Raw genomic sequence first — 27,682 nt, 5'->3', positions numbered from 1 at the left:
AGAAAGCCTTGATAGGTCCACGCATGCGCAAACTCTACGTCACTTCCGTTCCAGCAATGTATTACGGCGTCGCATCTGCGACTTCACGTGCTGTAATATTTGAATACTTTTTTTGTATGAAAACAATAGCTTAGTCGTAGTAAAAGAAAACTGTAGATCATTTGGTAAAATGACTGTTTTGTTGTTGTAATTTTCGAACACACCACCAGGGTGTGCACATCAGGGAATCAGTTATTACCACTCTCTCATGCAGTGCGTATGTAAAATTGCTGTCCTCCTGAAGTCTTTATTAAAGCCAAGTTATTCATGCAGCTCGACATGGTTCTTCGTACTGGTAACCACAAACAACAACAAAACAATATTATAAAAATTGATACAGGGTAGATAATTAAAAAAAATCAGGGAGTATTATCACACACAATTTCAACGACTTTCACTCTGCTGTCATTGCAATAAATGACGCACGGGAGCGCCCCTGACTCCCTACCAGAATATTTTATAATGCATTAAAAAATATATATTGAATACATGCTTAATCTGTAGAAAATATGCAACTACAATAAGTGATTGCTTATTATAGTTCAGAACACTTCTCCTGACCACATCCATCCATCCATCCATTTCCTACCGCTTATTCCCTTTTTGGGTCGCGGGGGTCGCTGGAGCCTATCTCAGCTACAATCGGGCGGAAGGCGGGGTACACCCTGGACAAGTCGCCACCTCATCGCAGGGCCCCTGACCACATCACTTTCATATTTTCTACAGAGTAAGCATGTATTCAATATATATTTTTAAATGCATTATAAAATATTCTGGTAGGGAGTCAGGGGCGCTCCCGTTCAAAGGCTTTTATGATTTTAGCCAACATAAGTCGATTTATGTTGGATAAAATCAACAGAATTGATTCAGTTTAAAACCTATGAATGAAAAGGGATTGTTTTCATTGTTTTATTGTTCAGCAGTAAAAAGTACAGTGTATATACTACAGTACAAAAAATACATCATGTTGAACACTTTGCTCCACTGTGCAAAACAACAAGCTGGGCTGCGAGTAGCCAATGCAAAAAATAAAAATGTCAACATCCATGTTGTTAAGAATCACCTTTTCATTCCATGATTGAACACATTTAGGATCATTGTGAAGCGACAATTGGCAGCATTAAATACTAAGTGGAAGTTGCAGCAACGCAATATAAAACAAAAGAAAGGTTTTATCTTTTAAAAAAATGCACTCAAAATGTCCAAATTGAGATGCATTTTTCCAAAATAAACCACCCCTTAATGGATGTTTGGGCACAGGTTGTAGCAAGTAAAGTGTGATTCATCACTCAGCATTTGGATCATGGTAATAAAGTAGGTGGTTGAAGTGCTAAAGCGCTGGAGCAAATCTCAAACTGGGCACGACACACACAAGTGACAAGACACACACACAAACACAGAGGCACAGCCTGCAACATGAGCATGGAGAACAAGGTGGGGGAAGACTACAGCAGACACACGTACATATGACATACATAGGCAATAACTGAGGAATTATTAAGTCAACAGCGTGGTCCTTCCTCTGAGAAGCTGGTGACAAGAGAAGCAGCTACTTCTCTTCGATTGACACTGAAATAAAGGACTATAACCCAAGATTTAAAACTGTTCATGAACACCCCTATTATCTCTTTACAATATTAAAGAGACTATACTATAGGTGGTGCAGACATATCATAATTGGTCATAATGGAAAAAAATACAGTTGGTTGTGTATTTTTGAATTATCTTTTTAATTCCAGCACTTCTGAATTATGCAAAATAACATACCGCTGAGTATAATGTTGATTTGAAGCCATTGAATGACTGATCATGTGATCATTGCCTGGAAACGTGCATCAACCCCCCAACAAAATAAAACAGGCATTATATTCAGGTTGAACAGCCTATAAGTCATTTTAGCTTGATTCTTTATCTAAATAATAAAACAACTACACTTTCTCGTAGCATGTTTCTTCTCTGTGAGGCCACAGTCAATAAACAAATTCATTTGTTTATAAAGACATAAAAACTTTTTTTTAATCACAATTAATAATTTTGTAAAAAAATGTACATCAGAAAAATATGTAGGTGCATCCTCATAGTAAAGACTGTATACATCACTGCGCTCTCTGCCATATGCAGCGTTTTACAAAATAAGACGGCATTGTCTCTAGATGGCAGACCCTTTGTCTCTGTTGATGAAGAGGGTCTCCTGGCAGAAGGGGTTCACCAGCACCACACTGCTACTGCTGTAGTCCCCGTTTGGCGGCAGGCAAGTGTCGTACTCCTGCAAAAATACACCAGTTAGCATAACACTGTGAGTCACTATTCGCCAATAAAAATGAATAAAAGTCAGCGCTTATAAGGTGGGGGTGACTCAGGAGGAGATGATGATGGAAAATGGTAGATAATGGTGAGTCAGGAGAGGCACCATAGCTAACATAACAAAAACTAATGATCTTAATTTGAAATCCAATTAGATTTAGACTAAGTTGCATTATCCTACCAAACAAACACAACATATGGGTGTCACCAGGGGCATCCTACACATGATTCAGCCTCAGCCCCCCTCTCCTGACGAGGAAAAATTGGAGGAATGAAAGAAAAAATAGACATCAGGTGAAATGGATGGTCAATGGAAATAGACATATGTGCCACAAATTGCATCAGAAATGACATAAAATGGCAAAGTTGGCTAGGAGATCCTTTTTACGCTGCTACAGCATCTATAGCCACTAGATGGCAATGTAACCAACAATAAAAAAGACATTCCAGGGCACCTGTTCTTTGTAATTTTGACATGCATGTTGGCATGTCAGGTTTTAGAGACTGTGACATGTAGTCAAGGCAATATTTGGATTAATAAGACAAAGTCAATTGCAGAGGCGTATTAATTCTTGTCACAACTGTTCGACATTAGCAGTGACAGCAGCATCAGACTTGGGCTGTGTCTCAATTTGCGCACTTCCATACTTAACACTATACATACTTACGAGGGATTTCATATCACAGTTACCATGACCCAAATAATCATGGTTATCATTTTTATTGCAGTATTGTTGAATGTGCTCAAAAGTACTTATACACACACTAAAATCTTTGACCAATTTCTTTTTAAACAATTAATAACTAAAATAAATAGACACACTGCCACTATTTTACATGTTTTGTGTTTCTTATGCTTCATTGATAGTGTTTTAGTCTTAGTAATTCATCTGTTTTAATGGCTAAGCTTTTAGTGTGTTAAATATTGGTTTGCACTGAAGCACACTAAGATTTATTTAAATGAAAAGAGCATAACAATAAAATCTTTTATTAATAGGGACGACGTGGCGAAGTTGGTAGAGTGGCTGTGCCAGCAATCTGAGGGTTGCTGGTTACTGGGGTTCAATCCCCACCTTCTACCATCCTAGTCACGTCCGTTGTGTCCTTGGGCAAGACACTTCACCCTTGCTCCTGATGGCTGCTGGTTAGCGCCTTGCATGGCAGCTCCCGCCATCAGTGTGTGAATGTGTGTGTGAATGGGTGAATGTGGAAATACTGTCAAAGCGCTTTGAGTACCTTGAAGGTAGAAAAGCGCTATACAAGTATAACCCATTTATCGTTTATTTATCATTTAATATTTATCAATTTTGGTGGGCATTTTAGCGTCCTACTCTGTTTCAAAGGTCCTTGAACGCACCGTACAAAAACCTCTGTCTGGTATTCCTGAGTATAAAACAGTCACTCTGTCCTAAGAGAGTACAGGTTCACTGTGCACAATTGGATATGTTAGTTGCTCAGACAACAATGTGTTTATATGAATTTATGTAGTTTTCTAATGGGGAAATACGTTAATGTCTCTTGTTTTTATGTTAGCATTTAAACTAGCGAGCTGGAACCAGTCAGTCTGCGAGTCCGTTATCAAAGTGCAGTTATCATTTAACGTTTTTAGATATTTTTTTATTTAAAATGATAATACCAACGGAAGTTTTGCCGCAGTTCATTGTTATATCCCTAATACTTACACTAGCATTTTAAGAGCAGAAGTGCAGTGCGTCATCAGTATAGATGTCGCATTCGATGTCATAATTTGTACATATATTGATGTGTTCTGACGGAAGTGATTCATTTGAGACACAGCCTGAGAGATATTCCAAAGCATCAATATAAGCAGAATAATTGTTAATTAGTGCCTATGGACCCTCCCCACCCCCAACAAACATCATCATGTAGTTTGTTCCAGGATTTCTTTGCCCGAGGCCTGCTGCTGACTGAATACATTGATTCTGGTGTTGTTTCCATTCTGCTGACTGATAGCGCAGCCTCAACTCAACACAGTCTCAACTGAGTGTGGGCGCTTTTGTACCTCGCTCTCCAGAGTGTGAATTTCCCTGGGCAGCTCCACAGCATGCCTGCTAAAGTAGTCCATGGTAATGGCATTGTTCCAGTAGCTCAGGTTGTTCTCCTGACCCGACGATTTCTTCCTCCTCCTCATGCAGCACACGGTCAGCAGCACGGCTACGACAGAAAAAAAAAAATCACTGGTCACTGATTTTAGTGGATATAGTGGATTTGTGTCTAATTCAATGCTAAGGCCATTTTAGCCAATCAGAAGCCTCAAGAACGTACTTTTCAAAAAAAGCACAATATTTAAAAAATTAACTGTTTGACTTACAGCAGGTCGACACAGGCACACTAATGGCCAGCACGATCCACACAATGTCCATCCGACTCAAGCAGATGGTGATGCGGGATGAGGGCGAGTCTACTGTGGGCCCTGAGCTGTTGTCGGCGGTCCAGGGGTCCTTTGTGGTGGCGGGGACTTGCCTGTTCAGGAAGCTACCGCTGTCTGTGGATGGACGCTCTGAGTGGCTGCTTTCCTGAGCGGGCGTATCATTGCGGGCACTGCTGCTGTTGGATGGCGCCCCCACGTGTGCTGTCCCTCGCCCGGGTCCAAGAGGGTCATTGTCTGTGGTGTTAGGGAGGGCGGGTGGGAGCGTGACCCTGGCGGTGTCATTGGTTGTCAGGTGGTTAGTTGGGCTCAGCGTAGGGTGGAATTCTGTGGAGAGAGCGGAGGTGGGCACAGAGGAGGTTTGATTCTCTGATGGATTATTTCCAGGAGTGATCGACTCTGCCTTAGGCGCCAACAGCAGCTCATCCGTTGGGGGCTCAGTCTTATCGGCATGCACCTCCCTCAGGGTGATGGCGTGGTGTCCCTGAGCATGCTCCCTGATGGACCGAAGACCTTCATCCTTATCCTCTGGACTCTTCACAGGAAGTGAGTTCTCCCTTCTCAAGTTGTGCCTGTGGGTAGTCAACGCGTTTGGGACAACAGTAACCAGGTCATGAGCGAGAGGTTCTACTAGGGCCCGTCTGGAGGGTTGAGTGGTGAGACGCCAGAATGAGAGGTGGCGGATGTTTGTTGGTCCAGGACCCCTTTTGAGCGACCACTCCCCGCTGCTGGATCCTTCCCTGTGCCAGTCCAGGTGGAGAGGCTCAGCGGCAGACAGGACGTGGTTGCTGCTGCTGCTGCTGCTGCTGGCAGTTGCCATGGTGACAGAGTCCTGGGACATATGGCCGAGGTACAGCTCCTGTGCTGATGACACCAGTACTGCTGGCAGTGCTAGAAAGGCGAGAACACCTGCAGAGACACAAAAAGGACCAATTCTTTATGTTCTTGCCTTTACGTGCCCATGCACAATTCCTTTCCGAGACCCCTCCTTCCGTCTTGCAATCCACAGGAGACGCGGTCTTGTTGTGCATTCATTACACACCTCCGCCTTTAATCTACTGTGTTCTTCAGTCCTCTCGTTTAATGAGATTGCTTCATTAACCGCACGGCGCACTGGACCGTGACATGTCGTCGGAGAGCAACGATGAGGCTGCCAAATCGTGAGCTCGCCAATCAGACCCCTTGCTTGCCTGTGGCATCATTATCACTGTGGTGCTGCTTCAAATACAAGTTGCAGTGGGAGCTGTTTCTAATATTTTGACCCCCAAAGATGACCAACCAGCAAACTACAGCCATGTCATTGTAATCGATGTTTAGACAAGAATAAAACAAATGTGTGACAGATTAGTCATTCATTTCCAATTTATTGGCACACAGTCTAGCATAGCTATTTAAGGTGAATCTCCCATTGGAGCCTTGCTGTGTATTTAAGCTGTCGGCATGGCGACCATGTGACATGACAGGATAAGAAAGGTATTATCATATATTATCAAATATTGGATTTCCTTCAGAATGTAAGGTCATTTAAATCCCATTGGAGAGGGAACTCTTTACATTCTGGTCAGTAATGCACACTAAGAGAAAAACGTAAAGACACCTAATTTTTGATTTCCACAGAGGACCAAAAACCCCAAAGCCAAGATGCAATTGCAGTGGTATCTCGGTTTTCATAGGCCCCACTTTTCGTATGATTCCATTTAGGGGTGCACAAAAAGAATCGATTACTCTCTGAGTCGCGATTCCTATTCATTCTGATTCTAAATTGAGTTATAATGTTCAAAAATAAATAAAAAAAATAAACATTCATTCTAAGAATTTTTTTTAGAATAATTAATTTCTAAAAATATGTTTTTAGGTCATCACCATGCAACCAGAAGGAGCTTTTCTAACCTGCTACCTGTTTTTAAAAAGTTTAATTATAATTATTATACTAAACAATACATTGCGAGAATCGATTTTGAATCGAATCGTCACCCCAGGAACTGGAATCGGATCGACTCCTTAGGTGCCCAAAGATTCATACCTCTAATTTCATTTCACGATTCCTCGGTTATCGTACAACAAAACATTGTGCATAACAATTCTGCTTGCCCATGCAACATTCAGCAGAATCGCGTGCCAAAAACAAAAAAATTCACTCATTGGTAACTCAGTCTATAAGCTTTTTTTTGTAAGTGAGTATGACAATAAAGTAAGCCACCATGGGGCAAAATAAATTTGCATTGACAAAAAAGGTGAGAAACACTAATTAATTTTAAAGACAACTTATAGCAAAGAACGAAGGTGTCGTCCATGTGGCTCTCTCCGCCCCACCTCTTTTTTTCATTTGTCATTTAGATGTAATTTGCATTGTTTTCTGCTTGTAAAACGATAATTATTCTCTGTAAAATGTATTGTTGGATCACAAATATATTGGATTTACATTATTCCATTAAGAAATATTTTTTGGGTTTTTGTATAATTAGATTTTTCTTGGACCTTTTGGAACGGATTACTAAAGAAAGCTGAGGTACTAGTGTAATTCTACCATCCTTCTTCATCCTGAGTGTGTGTCTGGAAGCTGTCTCCCATTAACCAAAACAGCCATGTCTGTAACCTACGGTGCCCCCTTCAAACTGTTTCTGAAGAGAGAGCACTGTTGATTTATGGCGTGTGTCATGAGGTGAAACGTGAAGCAAACAGACCTATTTCTCTGTTGTCTCACACACTAAATATGACTAATTCACGATAACATCGTGTTTTTCAGTAAATGATAAAGACAAGATAATGCGACGCAACATTTTCTTATGAATGGCTACCTAAAATCTATAATAAACCAAACCAGGCAAACAGGTTTAATTTGTCACCACGGCAACACCGTGGGCTGACAGAGAGATGGCGGGGTCCCTCCTGCCTGTGCACAGTCACAGGGAGCAAATCAGCACGATAAATGATTGGAAAACAGAATTGGATGGTTGAGAGCATCCATTACTGCATTAAAAAACAAGGTGGAATGCGTTAGAAAAAAAGAGGACAAAGTGAGATGTCACACACAATTACAAACGACAAACCACTGCCATTATACACCTGCTTGTTTGAATAATGGCACAAAGCTTCTTTCCATGAACTCCGTGGAAGAGAACGTGGAAGAGGAGTGGGTTACATGCTAAATTGGACCTCTTAAGAGGCTGGTGACATTCCTCCAAGTCCTCCATGCTTGAAGGCGTCAGTAAATCAAGCCGCAAAGCGCACTTCTTGCGGCCGATGAAGACTCAACGTCAGCAAACGTGATGAGATGGAAAGCAATCCAGTGTTTATTCCGGTTAATGGAACCCTGCAATATTCCCCCCGTGGATCGCCTGGAGGGGCTCCAAGTCAGCACGTGAGTTCGGTGTGAACAGTCAAGTGCCATCCATCATGCAGGAACACCTACTCATTGCTTATGTGGGATGGACATATTTATCTTTGTATACAGGGGTCACCTTATGCTCCATGTAGAGGAGAGCAGTTTGCTTACGATGCGAAGTTGCTTGTGCATTATGTGGGCGGCTGGCAACACTCGAGTGCAGGGAGAGGCCAAAAATAGGAGCTGCATATAATCCATCATCCATCAGTGATTTTTTGTTAAGTCTGTCATCTCCCCCTCCAGCACTAAATTACCTCTTTCACCTCCATCCTGACTATATTCACTTAATACGTACATTCTAGTGCTTCACCTCTTGGAAATAAGCTGCCCTCTAAGGGTGTGGCGGTCAAGTGTAAAACTAAATTAAGTCTGTTTTGCAGTGGTGAAAAAATCTCTGCTTCTGGGTGTGTTTCTGTACTTTTTTTGGACAGCTCGGGTCCATCCTGTGGACCATTGGGACACTCCTGTTTGGGGTGGAGTGGTCTCTACAGATGGGAACCCAAAGATAAAGATAACTACTTCCTGTTTGAACGTCGGCAGCTTTGAGGGGCGTACATGTTTATCGGCTTATCAGTTCCTGTGGTGTTGATTTAGAAATGGCCATTTGAAAGGGCAGCAGCGGCACAAACAGGAAGCAGAGACGTTAAACAGGACGTGCTTTGGATTCTGGATTTTAAGTCAAGTTTGCAGTGCACCCTTCATCTGATAAGCTCTAAACCTCGAACAAAATGGTGTTTGGGTAAGGTAAGAAGCTTCCTAACAGACATTGACAGCAAAAAAAAACCCTCTGCGGCAGGTATTTCTTTGAAACACTGCTAAATGCAGCATCTCTTCCCTTTGCCTGCAGCCTGAGGCACTTGTGCCTCCTCCTCCTCCTCCAGATGGCTGGTCCATAGAGGAAAATGAGGAACATCTTAAAACTTTGCAGGCATACGCATACAAAATACCATCTTAATCAAAGTGTAATATACCAACAGAGCTCTCCAGCCTTAGTAAGATTTGAAACTACTACACTGACCTCTTCCTTCACACTAGTACTTTGTCACTTTCAAGCAGGATTGAGACGGATTTGTCCGACAGGCCTGAAGCAAAACATAGCAGAGATCAGCAGCCCGCGAGCTGTTCCATATTCCATATTCATGTGACATTCAGCACTGGTAGCCCGCCAGTGAACCTGCTGCCGTACATGCACTCGCGGCGTCTTGAACCCATCCTCGGAATTTAAAGCAGCCATGCGCGCTGCAAGTAAAACACCCACTAAGGGAAAATGGCAGCATGTTGAGTTTGTAATGTACGATACTTACCTGAGGCCATTTCGCACCATAAAATATCTTAAATTTTTTATGAATGTATCACATTTTTTCTACATTTTATCAGTTATATTTTTCACGTTTCTTCTTATATAATTAATGGATTATTATAAGTAATGAATAAAAAATATGATTAAAAAATCCATTTACTCACTCAGCAGCTGGCAGCGCAGGACCTGCAGGCTTGTCTTCATGGTATCATGTGATCCGGGTCCTCCTCTACAGTGCTCATGGTTCTCTAAGAAAGGAGACACGGGGTCAAATGAAGCTCGGGTATCAACAAAAGGCTCAAGCTACATGATGCTTTGTGACTAACTGTCTGTACAAGATGTCAAAAAGCAAATCTAAGGATTCCAGGAAACAAACGGAAAATAGCAATAACATGATAGCAATATTTGACTAAAGACAAGAGGAGCCTGCCATCATGGTTGTGGTCAGCATCGATTGGGTGGCTTTAAATCAACACTGGCATTCAGTCATTCAGCAAAACCAATTACAGTGCATTAAACATTGACCAGAGTAAGCCATCTTCTGAGACATCCACTGAGTGTGTCGCGGCTGGCAGAGTAAGGAGCAGAAGGCAGCGTGCACCTTGGAGGAGTGTGTCCCAATCAAAACCCACCTCCTCTATTGAAGGGGACCTATTATGCAAAATTAACATGTCTTACCTGTTGGCACCCGTTTATGTGTATTTGGGATCTGCATAAGTCCCAAAAATTTGAAATCAAACCATGGAGGCATGGAGGAGACATTTATAAAACAATTTTCCTTCATACAACCTTCAAACGAGCCGTTTGGAATTTACCCTGCAACTTGTGACAATTTTCCGACATTTGACGTTAGCGGATATCTCCATATATAGAATATATTTACCCGAAGAGCTTTGCACGAGTCTATCATTGTAATCCGACGATGTAGTCAATAAGTTCCATCTTTTTCTATCCACTTGTTGTAGGGCAGACTGGCTTGTACATGCACACACATCCTGCACTGTTGTAATTTGTAAGACAAAGTAGCATATAGTTGTAACTTATATTTGTCAGTAGACTCCAATGAAAGCGCTAAAAATTAAAACATGCCTGGGGTGGACAAGATACAGTCGAAGTGGAGGCATGTAAAAAAAAACACCCACAAGAGACCTTGTTTACACTGCATGTCAATTCCGATGTTTTTGGCCATATGTGACCTGTATCAAATTCCAATTTTTCAAACCCGACCCAGGCCTCTTTTGTATTTGGAGATAAATCAGATGTGTAGTCGATGTGACTGCACTCTCAACAATCGGGTCATGTTCATCCAACCAACACGTCATCAAATAGCGATAAGCGTAAAAATCCTTTGCCAAAATAAACGGTTGCAAAATAAATAGTTGACAAATGAGAAGAAACCGGGCGAAAAATATGTTTTAGGAACACACGTCAATGTCCCGCCACTCCAGGCTTCAACTGCTCGCCCACACGTTGTTCGGAGCAGACGTGGAAGCAAACGTCCCACAAACTGCAAGAGCCAAAATGCTTGCCCTCTTCCTTCTTAATTCAGTTAAAACATTTTTAACTTTGACTGCACAAAATCCTTAAAATTGGGATTGAGGCCAACTAGAATTGGAGCCATGTGTACTTCCGTAAACACCGCAGCACATATGACATCAGTTTGCGCTCAGATTAGACATAGCATTTTTTTGTAATGTGAACGACTATGTACATAAAAAGACCAATTGGACATCCTACCCCTGCAGTGTGAACGTAGCCAAAGCGGTTTGAAAATAGTCTGTAAAATATAATCTATGAAAAATTGTGACCAAAGAACCACCATTACACGTTATGTAGGAAGGGTTTTACATGTGGAAAAATCATAATAGATAGATGGATAGATAGCACTTTATTGATTGTTTCAGGAGTGTTCTCTCGGGAAAATTAAAATTATAGCAGCAGTGTACAGAATTGAGATATAATTTAAAAAGTAAATAATAAATAATGGGGGTATAAGTTATTGTTTTGCATCCCCTGTCATCCTAGTACCCCCCTCCCCCCAGAGAGGAGTTGTACAATCTGATGGCGTGTGGGACAAAAGAGTTTTTGAGTCTATGACCCCTTTAAGTGACCTTTGCCTCTATAAATCACAACTTGGCTTAGTAACCTTTTCCTGCTCATTAAGCATTGCTTCCTGTCACTGAGCACCTAGCATCATAAGAAAGCAATTTTATTGGTGTTGCAAAACTGCATGGTAACTGACATGCATAGAAGCGCCAGCTGTCACTATGGCAACCACTCCAAACAGCACCCTCTTGTAAAGTCGATCAGGATGTGCCTTTTGTCATCTTCTCATTCTGGAAGTGAGTATTCTCTGTTCACCAATCAACAGACTGCACTGTGTTTAGCTCCGCCCTTTCGATACCCCACCACTGCAGCTGGTACCCAAAGACAGGGTGCCAAAAATGGATATAATGTAGAATAAATTATTAGATGACCATTAGAAATGGAATAGTAACACCTTCTAATTAAATGTTCCCGCGATAAAAGTGGCTTATTGTGAACGAAGCACGCTGATTAAAGCTCACTTTTAAACAAACTCGTTATGAAATCATTTTTAGTGAGTGGGAAGTGATGCTCAGTCTAAAATAGACACTGTGGCTTTAAGGGCCTAAATGTAATGTTCCAATTAGGGTGTGGACAAGAACTAAATGATTCGGGGTGTTTACTCGATGCAACATCCCAGTCTAAACTGACAAAATAAGGCTTTATAAGAAAAAATGGCGGCCATGTTGCTGAGTCACTGCGCCGCGTGGTGTGTGCGTGAGGGTTATCAATCAGCGGCGTCACAGCGGAGCAGCACAGCGCCCATTAAAAGAAGATTAGACTCTCATCGTGCCGAAGGAGACAGAGAACCAGTCAGCGCGAAACCTTCAACAGAAAAACTGTACGAGCCTCAAAACATTAGGCACACCTGCACAATGCAGTTCTGCACCACAATAAAGCAGGCAGCACAGAGGAGGGGAGGCAACATCACCCACGCTGCGGTGTTAACACAACTACTTCTGCAGTCTTGTAAGGCGGCGAGGCGAGTGCAGTGTTGTCACTTTATCTGCTTTCCACCCACCAGGGAAGGTGTCACACTCTCATTAAATGTAAGAGGAGGCCAGACTGACACATCGAGACTAGACTACCACTAGTACAAGAACTGCAGCAAGGATCTGCACTTTAGGTTTGACGAGAGAAAAGAGTTTACGGTGTCGACAGAAAAGTCAATTTAATGCAGACAAAAATGTTTGATACACAAGAGGGTTACAGCTCACTGTTGAAGGAATTCCCAAATGGGAGATATCTGGCCTGCTGGAGACTTGTCAAGCATTCCCACTCTCTCCTGGGAGTCAATGAGCCAGTCAGGCGGTAAAGGGCAAACATCAGGATGCAGCTCACTAGCGCTTACCGTCTGAGTCGTAAATAACCTGCGCCTCCTTGTCACTGTCTTTCCGTCCTTCTGCGACACCCCCATCCTTGCTATTGATAATTTTGCATGTTGCTACACTTGTCACCCAGAGCCAAAACAACAACAGATGCAGGGTGACACTGGTAAGTGGTTTTGCTTAGTCTGAGTTTATTCTAAGTTAAAATATAGGTCCATGCATCCCAGCGTATCATATTTCTGGCGGCCCACCAATAATAAGATTTGGCACTACCTGCTACGAATTTTCCATCTTTATGCAGGTTTTTGCGCAGACTCTTATTATGAAATATTTTACTTTGAAAGCGTAATTTCTACTGATTGCTATTGTGGCTGACCGGTGCATACAATTTGAGACTTTATGCAAGCTGCAATTGTTTATACTAATATTCACTTTACTGCATATACCAATAAAATGCATACATTTAGTTTATTTAATTAGATGACAGTATAACAACATCTTGTGCATGTGAATTTCAGATTCACCACAGATCGAGTTCTGTTCAGTTTTGACGCTCCAGCAATGCCAGGACATCATGCTTTTCTGTCTGATAAACTACATTAAAAAGTACATTATTTCAGGACTTTTGGAAGGAAAATAATAGCTAACCCCTTAAACACCCCACCTGACACATCTTCTTTTTGGTTGAGTTAAAAAAAAGTTGAAAAGAATGGCAAGGATACATGCTGTTTTGCATGTTTCATCATGCTTAACCCTCATCATAATAAGATAACTCGTTCATTGAACCCTAAATAACTTTTACACATTTACACAGAAATGATGAAGCTCTTGACTACACTAAGCAAAGATAGGATTATGGATTGGTCAGGTATGCTTTTTGGAAGAATAATGGTCTATTCCTGTTCCTCAATGTACAAGGTACACCACTCTACCTCATAAAGCAAATGACTGGCCTCCACGGTAACAAGTAAAAGCATATTCCCAAACTGTACACGTCAAGAGTCAAGGGTTCCACACTTAAATGTATAGTAACATTCTTTTATCTGAGACACAGGAGTAATTTTCATTTCCAGGTATTGACCTACAAGGTTAGGTAACCATGATGACAACGCCACAATTTGCCTAACCTCAACTTTGAATTGTTGATTTGTGACCCTGCACAGTAATGCAAATTCCCAGCAGGCACAAGACATTAAAACAAGATTGACAACTTGTTGAATTAGGTCCCGACGTTGAACAACTCAATCTTAACGTTGGAACAACATGCTTTTTGATGACGTTTAATCAATGTTGAGTTCTGATGTTGATTTGACCATTACATTTTGGTCATTTCCCAACCAATTATCTAAAACACAAATACAACGTTGAAACAACCTACTCAGTGGCCTAGTGGTTAGAGTGTCCGCCCTGAGATCGGTAGGTTGTGAGTTCAAACCCCGGCCGAGTCATACCAAAGACTATAAAAATGGGACCCATTACCTCCCTGCTTGGCACTCAGCATCAAGGGTTGGAATTGGGGGTTAAATCACCAAAATGATTCCCGGGCGCTGCCACCGCTGCTGCCCACTGCTCCCCTCACCTCCCAGGGGGTGATCAAGGGTGATGGGTCAAATGCAGAGAATAATCTCGCCACACCTAGTGTGTGTGTGACAATCATTGGTACTTTAACTTTAACTTTAACATGCTTTTTGACGACGTTTATTCAATGTCAGGTTGTGATGTTGATTTGACCATTAAAATTTGGTAATTTCCAAACCAACAATGTGGCTCCAACATTAGACATCAAAGTTGTCTCAATTTACAAATACAGCTATTTTGCAACGTTGTTTCGAAGTCAGTTTTAAAGGACATGTATGTATAATCAATGTTGTATCAATGTCTTGTGTCTGCAGGGAAATAACTCTGGTGATAAATAAATACAATACTTTACATTTATTCATTATTAATGTCCAAATTACCCTTCAGGACCACAAGTAGTCATACAACAGCAAAATAGGACCATCTTTGCTAGTCCAAACTGAGGTAAGTACTAATATCGCAGTGCCTTGAAGGAGACATTAAAATACCAAATGGTGCAAGATGACAAACAAAGCTAGCGCCCTCTATTTTTTCTCTCAGTTATATTATTTTCAAAATAAGATGGCCTCTATCCCAATAGTGGCCCTAAACAAGCTTAATCCCTTTGAACCAACAGAGCAGATGGGACAAAGGTCGGCTTTTCAGCATGATGGGTACAAAAACAGTTGCTTATGACAGTGGATCACTATTGTGCAGTTGTAACAACTAATGCAGCAGAATTAGGAACTCAAAGTATTAGAGTTGGCTATTAAAACGAGAAATAGACAATGACGAGCTTTAAAAAGTGGGAAATATTGTAAGAGGAAACCCTCCTCCAGAACAATAGTGCATAGCAAAACGTCATGGAACAAAGCGATGACGACAGGCTGTGGAATTTTTCTAGTATGCTTTTCCTGTAACAATAGTTTATTTGAAGGTGAGACGGCATGTCGTTGTAAGAACAGGAAGTGCTTGGAATGTCCATCGAGTACTGACACAATTGTGCAGAAGATTCGGATTGCAACATGAGCAATTGTTGTCAAGCACACGTTAGCAGTCAAGAACTACAACTCTGTCCAGGAAGTTCCTTACTTCAATGCACATACCCAATTTTAACCTTTTGACACAGCCTGCACTTGGCTGACAATGACAGGAACCAACAGCAGAGGGGAGGGTGTGTTTCTGGATGTGGGGGCTGCATTGTACCTGGTTTCCGTGCAAGTAGGATCGCCGAGAGATTGCCAAAAGCCAAAGCGAGAAGAGACATCGGGGGGATATGATGCGGCAGATCGAGGAAGAGGATTTGGTTGGCTGGAGGGTCTGTGGGGGGGTTTAGGAGATTTTGTATTGTTCTCTTCTCTTCTTCCACCCCCATCACCCCTCTTATGCTTCATCCCCCACTAGGAGAGCGACAGATTAAACTCCAAAAGCTGCTAGTCCTGAATGTGTGCTGGTTGCCTTCAAACACACACACACACAGAGCATCACTTTGGCCTATTATGCATGAGTCAGGCTGACATAAGAAGACCCATGCAAAACGGTCATGAATGTCTGAAATATCAATGTGGATCGTGCAAACATCGATGAGCAAAACAAACCAATTAGCCACTTTTGCACATTAGAAAACAAGCCAGTTGGAAGGTGGAACCCATGAGCTATAAGGAGCCATGGGGCTTCGTGTTGAGTAACTGAGTACTTAGCGGCTAATTGAGGTGAGCGGCGGTGCGGTTGTGGATCAGGACAGATCAGAGGCTATAAGCCCTACATTGAGGTCATTAGCAAATACGCATCAATGCAGATATAAACCACAGTTTCAAAGTTTCATATTTGCGGAGTAAACCCTCCACAGATCCCTCATAGATTAGTATCGGAACAAATAACAGAACAATTAAGCAGACCTCTAAACACACTAATTAATAAGAATTAATCAGATGTAAAATGGTGATTTAATGCCCAAGGCCATAACCAGGATTTGACAAATACAAAGGTCAAAAATTCTGCAACTTCTGCCTTCACCCTGTTCTCTTTCCGTTCCTCTATCCACCGTTTGTCGCCCTCTATCCACATTCTATCGCTCTCTTTCCTCCTGCCAATAGTATACAAGAGCATTAAGTAAAATGTAATGCAACTCCTTCATATCAATATAGACACATTTAAATAAGAATGTATTGAGTTGTTTACATTCTGCCAAACAGTACAAGCATAAAAGTAAAATTTAGGTCGTACAATTTTATTACTATTATTTTACTTTGGTATTTTTTTTATTTAGATGACATAAGTTCTATTATGATTGTCAAAGAAAACATCTGAGGTCATTCTTTAAACTTAATCATCTCAGCAGGGAACAGTTGTGTTTCTTTTACATAATCAGTGTGTATATTTTATGTGGTACTACAGTTCACCTGACTGACATGACAAGTGACAACCAGAGGTGGACTCGGTCAAAAATTTGGCCCCAGATTTTTTTGATCCAAACTCGCCCACTACAATCCACTCACAGATATTGGGCCAACTCACCCCATTACTGTATAAAACCCAAACCCTTAATATGACCACAATGCTGAACAATATCCTTTTACATTGTGGAGCCGTGAATTAACTAATGTGGGTTGCTGTCATGATCCGTGGTCCGGATCATGTTTTTGTTATGTTCTGTTAGTTTTGGACTCCATAGTTCCTGATTTTTGTGCACTCTTGTTTGTTTTGGTTGCGTATTAGTTTCACCTGCCTCTTGTGTTCGGGACGCTCACCTGGCTCTAATCATCAGACATTATTTAAGCCTGCCTTTGCGAGTCAGTCGGCCTGGCGTCATTGTTTGTGTCATGCAATGCCATAGTTTATGCTAAGTGTTTACCTCATGCCTTGCCAAGTAAGTCGTGTTTGTTTCATGCCACTGTTTCGTGTTTGTTCCACGCCATAGTTTATGCCGTTTGTTTCATGCCACAGTTTCGTGTTTGTTCCACGCCATAGTTTATGCTGTTTGTTTACTTCATGCCCTGCCAAGATTTCTTGAGAAGATTAAAATATGTTCCTACCTGCAAGTCCTGTCCGGAGTGATCCGTTTGCATCCCGGGGAAACAAACCTCGCAGCAAGCTGCGACCCCCCCGTCATGACAGTTGCTTAGTTGCTCTTAATAAGGTACTGGAGTAATTTATAAAAAAATTAGGACTGTTTATTTATCACTCACCCATGCAAAACGCATTGCAACAAACGTGTCGATCTGCAAAGTGGCGTTATTTGAAGTAAGTATATAATAGGGCTTAAATAGTTAAAAAAAAATGAATAATACAGTATTATTATTGTTTTCCAATGCTATAGATAACTATGTTTTGCTGTAACTCACCACACCATCATATTTGCCATTAATTTAATTTGAAGTTTAATAATTACGTGACCGTTTTGAACCATTCATGGATGTTTTATCCACAACCATGCCATGCTGGAAGACGGCAGACCTGCTTACCATAGTGTGGAGGGGGGCGTGGCCTGCGGGCCTGCCGCAGAGCGGGGTGTGTAAGGACTGGCCTCGAAGCAGCGGCAGGTGAGTAGATTGCCCGGCTGGGGCTTGTTATCTAATCACCTGTCGCCTTTATTAGCGGCAGCCGGGCAGAGACACTTTGTTGGAGTTGGAGCCAGAGAGAGACACACACCCAGAGACAAATCATATTGCTGGAAAGCAAGTCACCCCCGGGTTTTTATGAAAATAAAAGACTCAATTCAAACTGTCTACCGGGCTACCGAAGATTTGTCAGCCAGGAGAACTCACAACAAGAGGCAAACCTCACACATAGTATCACCTCTTTTGTTACGTCTTGGTCGCATAGTTATGCGCTGTTCGTTTCCCCAAGATGCAGATGGACGTTCAGAAGCAGCGTGCAGGTAGGAAGAATGATTTATTACCATAACCAGGCAAGAATACCAAAATAGGAACGTGCCGACGGCACGGGGAGCTAAAGAAAAGCTTAGCACAGAAACAAGAATCACCAATGTAACGTGTAGCAAACAAAACAGCAAGACAGAGTGTGGCGAGAGGCAGGAATAAATAGCTCTCTGATTCGTGACCGGGAGCAGGGGAGCATCCTGACCACTGAATCAGAGGTAGGTGACAATAATCAGCACCCATGGCAACAAAGAAACAAACCAGGGTGCTGAAATCTAAATCTAAATCAAGAACTAAGGAAATACTGAACTAAACAAAACATGATCCGCCAACGGATCATCACAGTACCCCCCCTCAAGGGACAGATTCCAGACGTCCCAAGATAGAAGAAAAAAACAAAAAAACAGAACAAGTCCATAGTCACGGGAGGGCGGAGGGAGTGGGCCATCAGGCCAGGTGTCCCCGAAGCTACCGGGAACAAGTCAGATGGTCGTTAAACACCGCCGCAACTGGCGAGGTGGTCGCCCACGGAACGGCCACATGTTTCCGGTTATGCGCAACACTTTACGTTGGTAATTCTTGTTTCTGTGCTAAGCTTTTCATTAGCGCCCCGTGCCGTCGGCACATTCCTATTTTGGTATTCTTGACTGGTAATGGTAATAAATCATTCTTCCTACTTGCATGCTGCTTCTGAACGTCCAGCTGCATCTTGGGGAAACGAACAGCGCATAACTATGCGACCAAGACGTAACAGAAAACAGTCAGCATACAGTTTTCCCGCAATGGATGAACTGGACAAGGAGACGTGACTGGTGCTGAGGGCAATGGAAGTGGAGACCCTTCGCTATTCTCCCGAGGAGAGCGAGAGTCTGATGTGGGGTCCTGAGGGTTTGCTGGTCCCCATCGACTCCGTTTGGCCTGAAGACATCGTCGCACCGCAGTCCCGGACGCGTCAGCGAAGGCGGAGGCTATCTGTGAAGGCTTCAACTCGCTGTCAGGACGCGCCGACCCCTCATGCTCCTCATCCGGATCCAAGCAAGCCGCAAACAGCCTTGTCTTCCTCGCCACTGATGTTTGGTAATCCCATTGATCATTTTGCCAAACACTTCACCGCACGGGCTGTTAGCCATGTCAATACACGCTCCGATGACGTCACGCTCCGATGATGTCTCGAAGCAAGGTTTTTCTTCTAATTCAGGTGCGCTCGCCCGGTGCGGCCTTCTCTGTCCGCTGCGCTACGCCCGGTGCGGCCTCCTCTGCCAGGTGCGCCACGCCCGGTGCGCCATACCCGGTGCGGCCTTCTCTGTCCGCTGCGCTACGCCTGGTGCGGCTTCTTCTGCCCACTGCACCATGCCCGGTGCGGCTTCCTCATTTTCAGACTTGGCGTCTTGTTCCTTGGCTGTGTTCAGGACCAACGGGCATGCGACAAGTTTGACCATACGTTGTCCAGCCATCCCTTTGGCAGCGAATGCTTTAAACAAACTGCTGTGGAGGTTTTTCCCCTTGCCTTCTCTTTTCTTTCGATTCTTCGCTCCATTAGTGATAGATATCATGGTCCATCTCGCAGTTTTGTCCCAACAGTGAGTGCGTGGCAGAGACACCTGCAGCCATTTTTTGTCCCGTCGAGGGCCAAATGCTTGACATTTAACCAGGATGGTCGTAAACAGGCCCCCGGTATGCAATTGACCTTCGTTTTTGCCAGGTTTTTTTTTCAGCCGGCCTAAGTGAACTCTGTATAGTGACAGTATGGACACAATACAACAATGCAGTGAAGATGTTGGGCTCTGGAGGCCTAGTTTATTTTTAACATGCTAACATTGTGTGTGCAGATGAAACAAAAGTAAGCAACACAGCTAGGACATCTAAATTAGTGTGTGATTAGAAAAATATACATAAAAATGAGGGCTGTCAAGATTAACGCGTTAACTCATGTGATTAATCACCAAAAATGATCGCATCAATCATGTACACACTTGGATTAATAATGCAATTTATTTTGACCGTATAAGCTCTTTTACCTTAGCCGCTATACCGTCAGTGATCGGATCAATGTATACGTCAGTACACAAAAATAAGTGAGGAGACTCCGATTGGTGTGCTCGTTGGCAGATTTTACTCCAAAATACAGCCTGAGAGAATCTTAGATAAAACTGTTTTGTGCCAATAAATGGCATGCATTCAAGTAAAATGTTTAAAAAACATTCTGACAATAAAATTGCAGCTAATGTTCTTTTCTTAAGCAAATTTTAATTATGCAAGCAAGTAGTCAACTGTAATTAATCATAATTAATCCAAATTCCAAAATTTGATTAATCTGATTCTTTAAAAAATCCATCATTTGACAGCCTTAATTAAGATATATACACAAAATCTGTATACATTCTGCTGTATTCTGGAAAGGCATTCAATTCTTCTGTATGCCAGTGTGCCTTGCTGGCATGGTTGATGAACGGAGATCAATTATTTGTAGTTGGGCTGTCTTTGAATAGTCAAAGATTCAAGATTCAATTCAGAGGATTCTGATTCAACTATCAACTTTGCAGTCAAAGCATCAGATATTACTTCCTTTATTTAGTCAAGTTTGATGTCTTCCCGGCGCTGCACCAGAGCCGTGGAACTCACTAAACTATCCAAAGGCTACCATGCTTTTTTGTTTATCAGAGTGGTTTGGCCTTTTCTTGAGATGGAAAAAGTCGCAAAATAGATCTGTTTTGTTCACTTCAACGAATGACTTTATAATGTATTTTTGAAGAGGCCCTATGATCATTTTTCTTTTTACTTATAAATAATGTTACAGTGTTGGTGTATCTTTAAACAATGCCAAAATGTTCATGCAAATGGGAACGAGCTAGCACACAGTTTTGAATGCCTCTGAACGCTGTGTTTTGAAGTCTTTTTTTTTTTTTAACAGTGGGACATTTTTGACGTCACGCATTGACGAACGTACATTTGTGGTATTCTCGGACAGGCTGTGTCGGTAAGCCTCCTCACTCCCTCTCGTGTGCCGTAGAGCATCCTCTCCTAGTAAACAATCCTTGGTCATTCGCAGCCAGCTGCAACTCCCTCTTCCAAAACCATAGGTTGACACAGAAATGAAAAAAAGATGACGATTGATTGGCTACGTCTGCCAAGCGTCTTTGGCGAAATGACCCAATGAGAGGCTCCAGAGGCGCAGAAGTCCTACCCACGCAGGTTGTAGCCCTTCCTCATCCAATCATTTTTAATGGTGATCAGTCCATGAGAGTGGGGCAGAAAGAAACAACACAAGAAAAACAAAAATATGAGAATTTAAGTTAAAACTAAAAGGTGGTACAGGGAAATTAAGAGATTAAAAAAATAAAAGCCTTAATGACAGATTGCTCAGAGCATAAAAATGGAGTAGATGTTATAGAGCAGCTACTTCAGTGTGTACTTCACAGCAGTAGCTGCTTTCTGCATTGCTCTGACGACAGACATCACATGATGAGATAGAGGAGCATAAAGTAATAAATGGTGACGAAAACTCAACTGCATATTAATAAAGATGTGATGATCATATTTTTTTTAGTTTAGTATTTCCTTAGTTCTTGATTAAAAGTTCGGTTTCAGCACCCTCGTTTGTTCCTTTGTTGCCATGAGTGCTGATTATTGTCACCTGCCTCTGATTTAGTGGTCGGGACACTCACCTGCTCCCGGTCACTAATCAGAGAGCTATTTATTCCTGCCTCTCGCCACACTCTGTCTGAATTGAATCCTTGAATCTTTGACTATTCAAAGACAGCCCAACTACAAATAATTTATCTCTGTTTAACTGTGCCAGCAACGCACAGTGGCATACAGAAAAATGTAATGCCTTTCCAGAATACAGCAGAATGTATACAGATTTTGTGTGTATATATTTATTAAGTCGGTCAAATTATTATTTTATTTTTTTAAAGAATCAGATTAATTAAATTTTGGAATTTGTATAATTATGATTAATTACAGTTGACTACTCGCCTGCATAATTAAAATTTGCTTAAGAAAAGACCAATATTTGTACAAAGCTGCAATTTTATTGTCAGAATGTCATCCAGGCACATTTTTTAACATTTTACTTGAATGCATGCCATTTATTGGCACAAAACAGTTTTATCTAAGATTCTTTCAGGCTGTATTTTGGAGTGAAATTTGCCAGCGAGCACACCAGTCGGAGTCTCCTCACTTATTTTTGTATACTGACGTATGCATTGATCTGATCACTGACGGTATAGCGGCTAAGGTAAAACAGCGTATACGGTCAAAATAAACTGCATTAATAATCCAAGTGTGAACATAATAATAATACATTTTATTTCTAGGCGCCTTTCTAGACACTCAAGGACACCGTACATTCATTAAAAGCAGTGCAACACAAACAATAATACAAAAGTGGGAAATAGACAAATACATGATTGATGCGATCATTTTTGGTGATTAATCACATGAGTTAACTCGTTAATTTTGACAGCCCTCATTTTTATGTATATTTTTCTAATCAAACACTGATTTATATGTCCTAGCGGTGTTGCTTACTTTTGTTTCATCTGCACACACAATATAATCATGTTAAAATAAACTAGGCCTCCAGAGACCAACATCTTCACTGCATTGTTGTATTGTGTCCATACTGTCACTATACAGCGTTCACCTAGGAGGCCCGCTAGAAAAAATAGCAGACAAAAACGAAGGTCAATTGCATACCGGGGGCCTGTTTACGACCATCCTCGTTAAATGTCAAGCATTTGGCCCTCGACGGGACAAAAAATAGCTGCAGGTGTCTCTGCCACGCCCTCACTGTTGGGACAAAACTGCGAGATGGACCATGGGATCTATCACTAATGGAGTGAAGAATCGATGGAGTGAAGAATCGAAAGAAAAGAGAAGGCAAGGGGGAAAAACCTTCACAGCAGTTTTTTTAAAGCTTCCGCTGCCCCAGGGATGGCTTGAGAACGTAATGACCATATGCACAATGTATGGTCAAACATGTCGCATGCCCGTCTGTCTTAAAATCTCTTCTCCTCAACAGCAAGCCAGACGTCTGTCTCGTATGTCCCACTTGGCTCGTGTGCTGGTGTCATGTTCACTGCTGAAGCTGCCCTCATCCACCTCCGACCATGCGCACCTTAGGATGACGCCGCTGTCACCATGGTGACGCAGCTGCCACATCAGCGCCGCAATCAAAAGTTCACACATACCGAGCTAAATCCCACTATGCAAATGATTATCCCTTTAATCAGGATTAATGCGGTCTGTGATTAAGACGCACCTTTCATGCCCCCGGAGACAAGAATCTCTTACGTAATTCACACCAAGTGCTCTCTGATTAGGGGTTTTTAAGTAGAATTCTGATAAAACATCTGAAACATTCCTTCTGTATTTCCTACTCCTACATGTGACTTCTTTAAAGACTTTTTTCCTGCATTTGAAGAGCATTAGTGACCCACTAGCCAAATGCAGCTGAGATAGGCTCCAGCACCCCCCGCGACCCTGTAAGGGACAAGCGGTAGAAAATGGATGGATGGATAGCCTATCAATCAGACTCTCCATTCAATACTGAATTTCGATTTATGACACATTCTATATTATATTAAAGATCCGTGCACAAATTGGTACTTGCAAAACATTTGGAAAACTTTAATAGACAGTGCAGCAAAGGACACAGGAGCTCCATCATCAACTCCTAATAGAGGTTGAGGAGGGGTGTGATCTTCAATCAACAAGCACTAGCCAGCACTTTATTCGTTTTGCAAGACAATGTTTTATTTTAGCTTCACATGTTCAAATGCTTTGGAAGAAGTTGCCAAGGCAACAAGAGAGATGATATTGCACTTTGCGTGATGAGAGGAGGCGGTCATTTGCTTCTGAGCAGGGGGTCGCAACCGCCCCCGCCCCATTAGAGGCTAATCCTCATAGGTGAGGCTGCCATTATTGTGCTGACGCTTGCTAGTGTTGTCTACACACACACTTCCATCACACAACACCATAGGCTCATCAGTAAGCCTGCCGGGGGTAAAATTCATCCCACCCCTACTGGACGACTTCTCCTCCAGCCAACAGGTCCTCTCACAATCCTATTAAAGGCGCTCATCTGTGACGCATTAAGAATGTGCCACTTGGTCCAAGAACACAAACCCTCTTGTGTCCCAGGACTGCCCACACAAAGGACTACTCCATCCTGCCATGTTTCTTTTTTCAGTCAACTAATAAACAGTAATGGCACCATCCCTCAATTGAATCAGTTAATTAATCACTCATGCTTTTCAATGCATTTTAGACTATTATAACATAAGTATCAAATGTTATGACAAAGCAAGGACACACATATGGAATTAAAAATTCCAACAAGCACCCTCCAAATCATAGGAAGTCTACCCGAAAGAGTGGAAGCTCATATAGCTGCAAAAGTGGGAAGAACTTTGTATCAGTATTTGTACTTCCTGTATGGAATGCTGAATGCGAAGAAAAAAAAGCTCAATCCTAATCTCAATGTGGACAAGCACTCTATTGAAAATGTTCTGTAGTTTTACCGCATTAAAATGCTTTTAAAGGTTCTCAAGAAAAATCGGCTTACATAAGTAGATTGGACCCCAACGGGTACTTTCATCCCGCCTCTCTCTTTAGGGTCCCTAGTGGCACCTCTGGGTGGAGGGGCAGTCTGGAGTGGCATGGATGAATCTGAGGAATGTGAGGAATTCACCTCGTAATCACGTCGCCCTCATGCTCGGGCGGTCACCTCACTCTTATCTCCCAATGATCCCCACACCCATGTAATCAGTAAACATAATAGCTAGCTATTCATTAGCCGGGCTTTTCCTCTTCTGCTCCTCCTTATTATCCTTTTTGCTGGCTGGAGCTGTTTAAAGAAAACCTTTCGATTAAATATCCAAAATGTTTCTTTAATAGCAGGACTTGGCGGAAACTACAACATGCAATACAAAGAATGTTTCCCTTTTTTCAGTCCACTTGCATCGGGGCAACGAGGTACAGTGACAAACTATAGCAAGCACAATGATTGGCAATTGATGTCTGCGCTGTCATGTAAGTTTCCGGAGTCATATCGGGAGCCGCCATGGATCTGAGTTTGTGTAGTTTATCAAACACAGGAAAAAGGAACACACGGACCAGCATTCCCCTCTTTACTCGAGTGACATCCTGTTTGGACCGCTTGCTACTTTGCCAGCCAGGAAAACAGTACAAAGTCCAACTAGAGCACAAGCACAAGGGCCTGCATTCCACATCCTGATGTACCACTCTCTACCAGTCATGGGGGGAACAAGTTGCTTAATAAAGCCTGTTGTCGCCACATTCCCTGATACTTTCCCAGCAGCTTTTGTCCTCCACATTTCCTGTGATAAGACTGTCCAGGAGAGATGAGAAAACTGACAGTTTCCGGGCGTTTTTCCCCCGTCAGCCTAGCGCTGATGAAGACTTTTCCGGACTGTACTGATAACAGAACTAAAGCGGTTACTTCTTCCAAATATGGACTTTAAATTTTCCAATCATGCATGACACACTATACAGAAGACAGTTTGGGACATTAGTTGAGAATTTTTCGAGCAAAAATCTAAACTGTCTATATGCGTAGAGGCTGCATCCACAATGCAGACAAGCGGAAGAAAATGTATGAAAGTCCGTTCTCCCCAGCAAAAGTGCCTTGATATAACCTGTATTGTGAATGCAGCTGGGATAGGCTCCATCACCCCTGCAACCTTGAAGGGACAAGTGGTAGGAAATGGATGGATGAATTGGTACTACACAAAGGAAACTGACCTGACTCTAGCACTATGCAAAATAAATACCATCATTAGCCTTACACAATGTGTTCATTTGCAGCCTAATACTCAAACCAGCATGCATGCTTGCCCTGAGGACGCTGTCCTCTCCAGATGTCAATACCCTCTGTGACCCTGATCCCTCCCCTTGCCACTGCACACATGGCACTGAGGGATTGTCCAATACAACAAAGGAGGATAGAAGGGGGGTGATGGGTCTGTGGAATAAGGGGGATAAGCAAACATTCCTGTCACAGTGGAGAGGTCTAGCTAGCAGGTTGAATCAGCTCACCCTTTAAAACGGAGCTCACTGCTCCCGAAAACATGGCTGGACCTCCCTGCACATGCAACACAATGGACTATTTAGCCTTTACAGAGTTTCTCCTATTATCTGCTTTGTTGCTGTCATGTCTCTCAGACTCCTTAAACACTCAAAGGCCAATTGAGGAAGAAGAGATCTTCCAAGGTTGTCAGGTTTACCGCTCTTGGAGAACTTGGATGGGGAAGTAAACAAATACACTAATATGTTCCCAAATGTTGAGAAACATGCTAGAGACTATGGTCGTATACTCCTACTATGTATTTTTATTAATACATGTTGCCATGTATAGGAGAGTCACTCTTTTATATTATGACTCCTCTTTTTATAATACCCTTGATATGTCACTGTCAACACAACTGGTCAAGGCAGATGGACGCCAATGCACAATGAGTCTGGTCCAAGCCAGTTAAATACATTGTTGTAAAGACTACTGAGCTGAATGCAGCAAAATATGTCATCCACTGGCAATGTGATCCACAGTGTATTCACGTGGTATATGACATGCCCACTATATTATGGATCCATGCAGAAATGTTAATGTTGCGAATAAGGCTATACTCACCTATATGGCAGCGCGGTGACGTCGGCGTATCCGAGACCAATAATACTTGAACGCCGGGGAGGGAGCCACACTTCACCGCGTCGAAGTGCACATGTTGCCGAGGGGGGAACCATCAGCATACGGAGGACGCCCGCAAGGGTCAGTGTGACGTCGCACCTGCTGAGGTATCCAACCGCTGGATGCGCTGCACTAGGCGGTGTCACCAACCGTGGTCGTTACGCTCTGAGGACCCCTGTCGAAACTCCTGCTCCCGCCTCTCGTCTGCGTCGGCTCTGACGTCTCTCTCCGCCCTCCAGGCAGTCAGCCGTCGGGGTTTTGGTCGCGACGGTGCCACCCACCGAGTGAGGGAGGACCGCGCGCTCGAGTACGGGGAGAGAATTTTAATGAGGCGCGCTGCTGCAGAGTGGAGCGTTGCAGCGGACCGGCGTCTGGTCACCTGACAGCCAGGACATCCCTGCTCAACCTGTTGCTTGTCGTCCTGAATGCAGAACATAAGTTTATCGGCAACTGTATTTAAACGCAATTAAAGAGCAAGATTAAGACAATATCGCTCACCTTTTCTGCTCTTTATCTTGCACAACTTTGCAATGAGCCATCTGTGCACATTGCTTTTGCACAATCGCCTTTTCTTCCACTATTCTTCAAGTGGCGCCCTGCGATTAAACAGTAAATCACCTCCGCACACAGTCAATGCGTTAACAAAATTGGCTGCTTACTGCACAAAAGACAGCCAGAAGACAAGAGGCGAGAAAGATGCG

At 42.6% G+C, this 27,682-nt stretch overlaps 1 protein-coding gene across 1 annotated transcript; it reads right to left on the bottom strand.

Annotated features, from left to right (window-relative positions):
- Positions 1–934: 934 nt before the first annotated feature.
- On the bottom strand, positions 935–27,640 carry tmem108 (transmembrane protein 108). Its single transcript, XM_061965257.2, has 6 exons — positions 27,480–27,640; positions 26,925–27,402; positions 9,582–9,665; positions 4,676–5,641; positions 4,367–4,518; positions 935–2,305 (listed from the first exon to the last, which is right to left on the bottom strand). Exons 3-6 carry the CDS (start codon positions 9,619–9,621, stop codon positions 2,189–2,191), a joined length of 1,275 nt encoding a protein of 424 aa, XP_061821241.1. The 5' UTR covers positions 9,622–9,665; positions 26,925–27,402; positions 27,480–27,640; the 3' UTR covers positions 935–2,188.
- Between the last annotated feature and the right edge of the window lie 42 nt (positions 27,641–27,682).

Source organism: Nerophis lumbriciformis, linkage group LG07 (genome assembly GCF_033978685.3).
Source record: "Nerophis lumbriciformis linkage group LG07, RoL_Nlum_v2.1, whole genome shotgun sequence".
Classification (NCBI taxonomy): Eukaryota; Metazoa; Chordata; class Actinopteri; order Syngnathiformes; family Syngnathidae; genus Nerophis; species Nerophis lumbriciformis.
The sequence above is the reverse complement of the archived record's forward strand: the minus strand, read 5'-3'. Positions and strand labels throughout refer to the sequence as shown.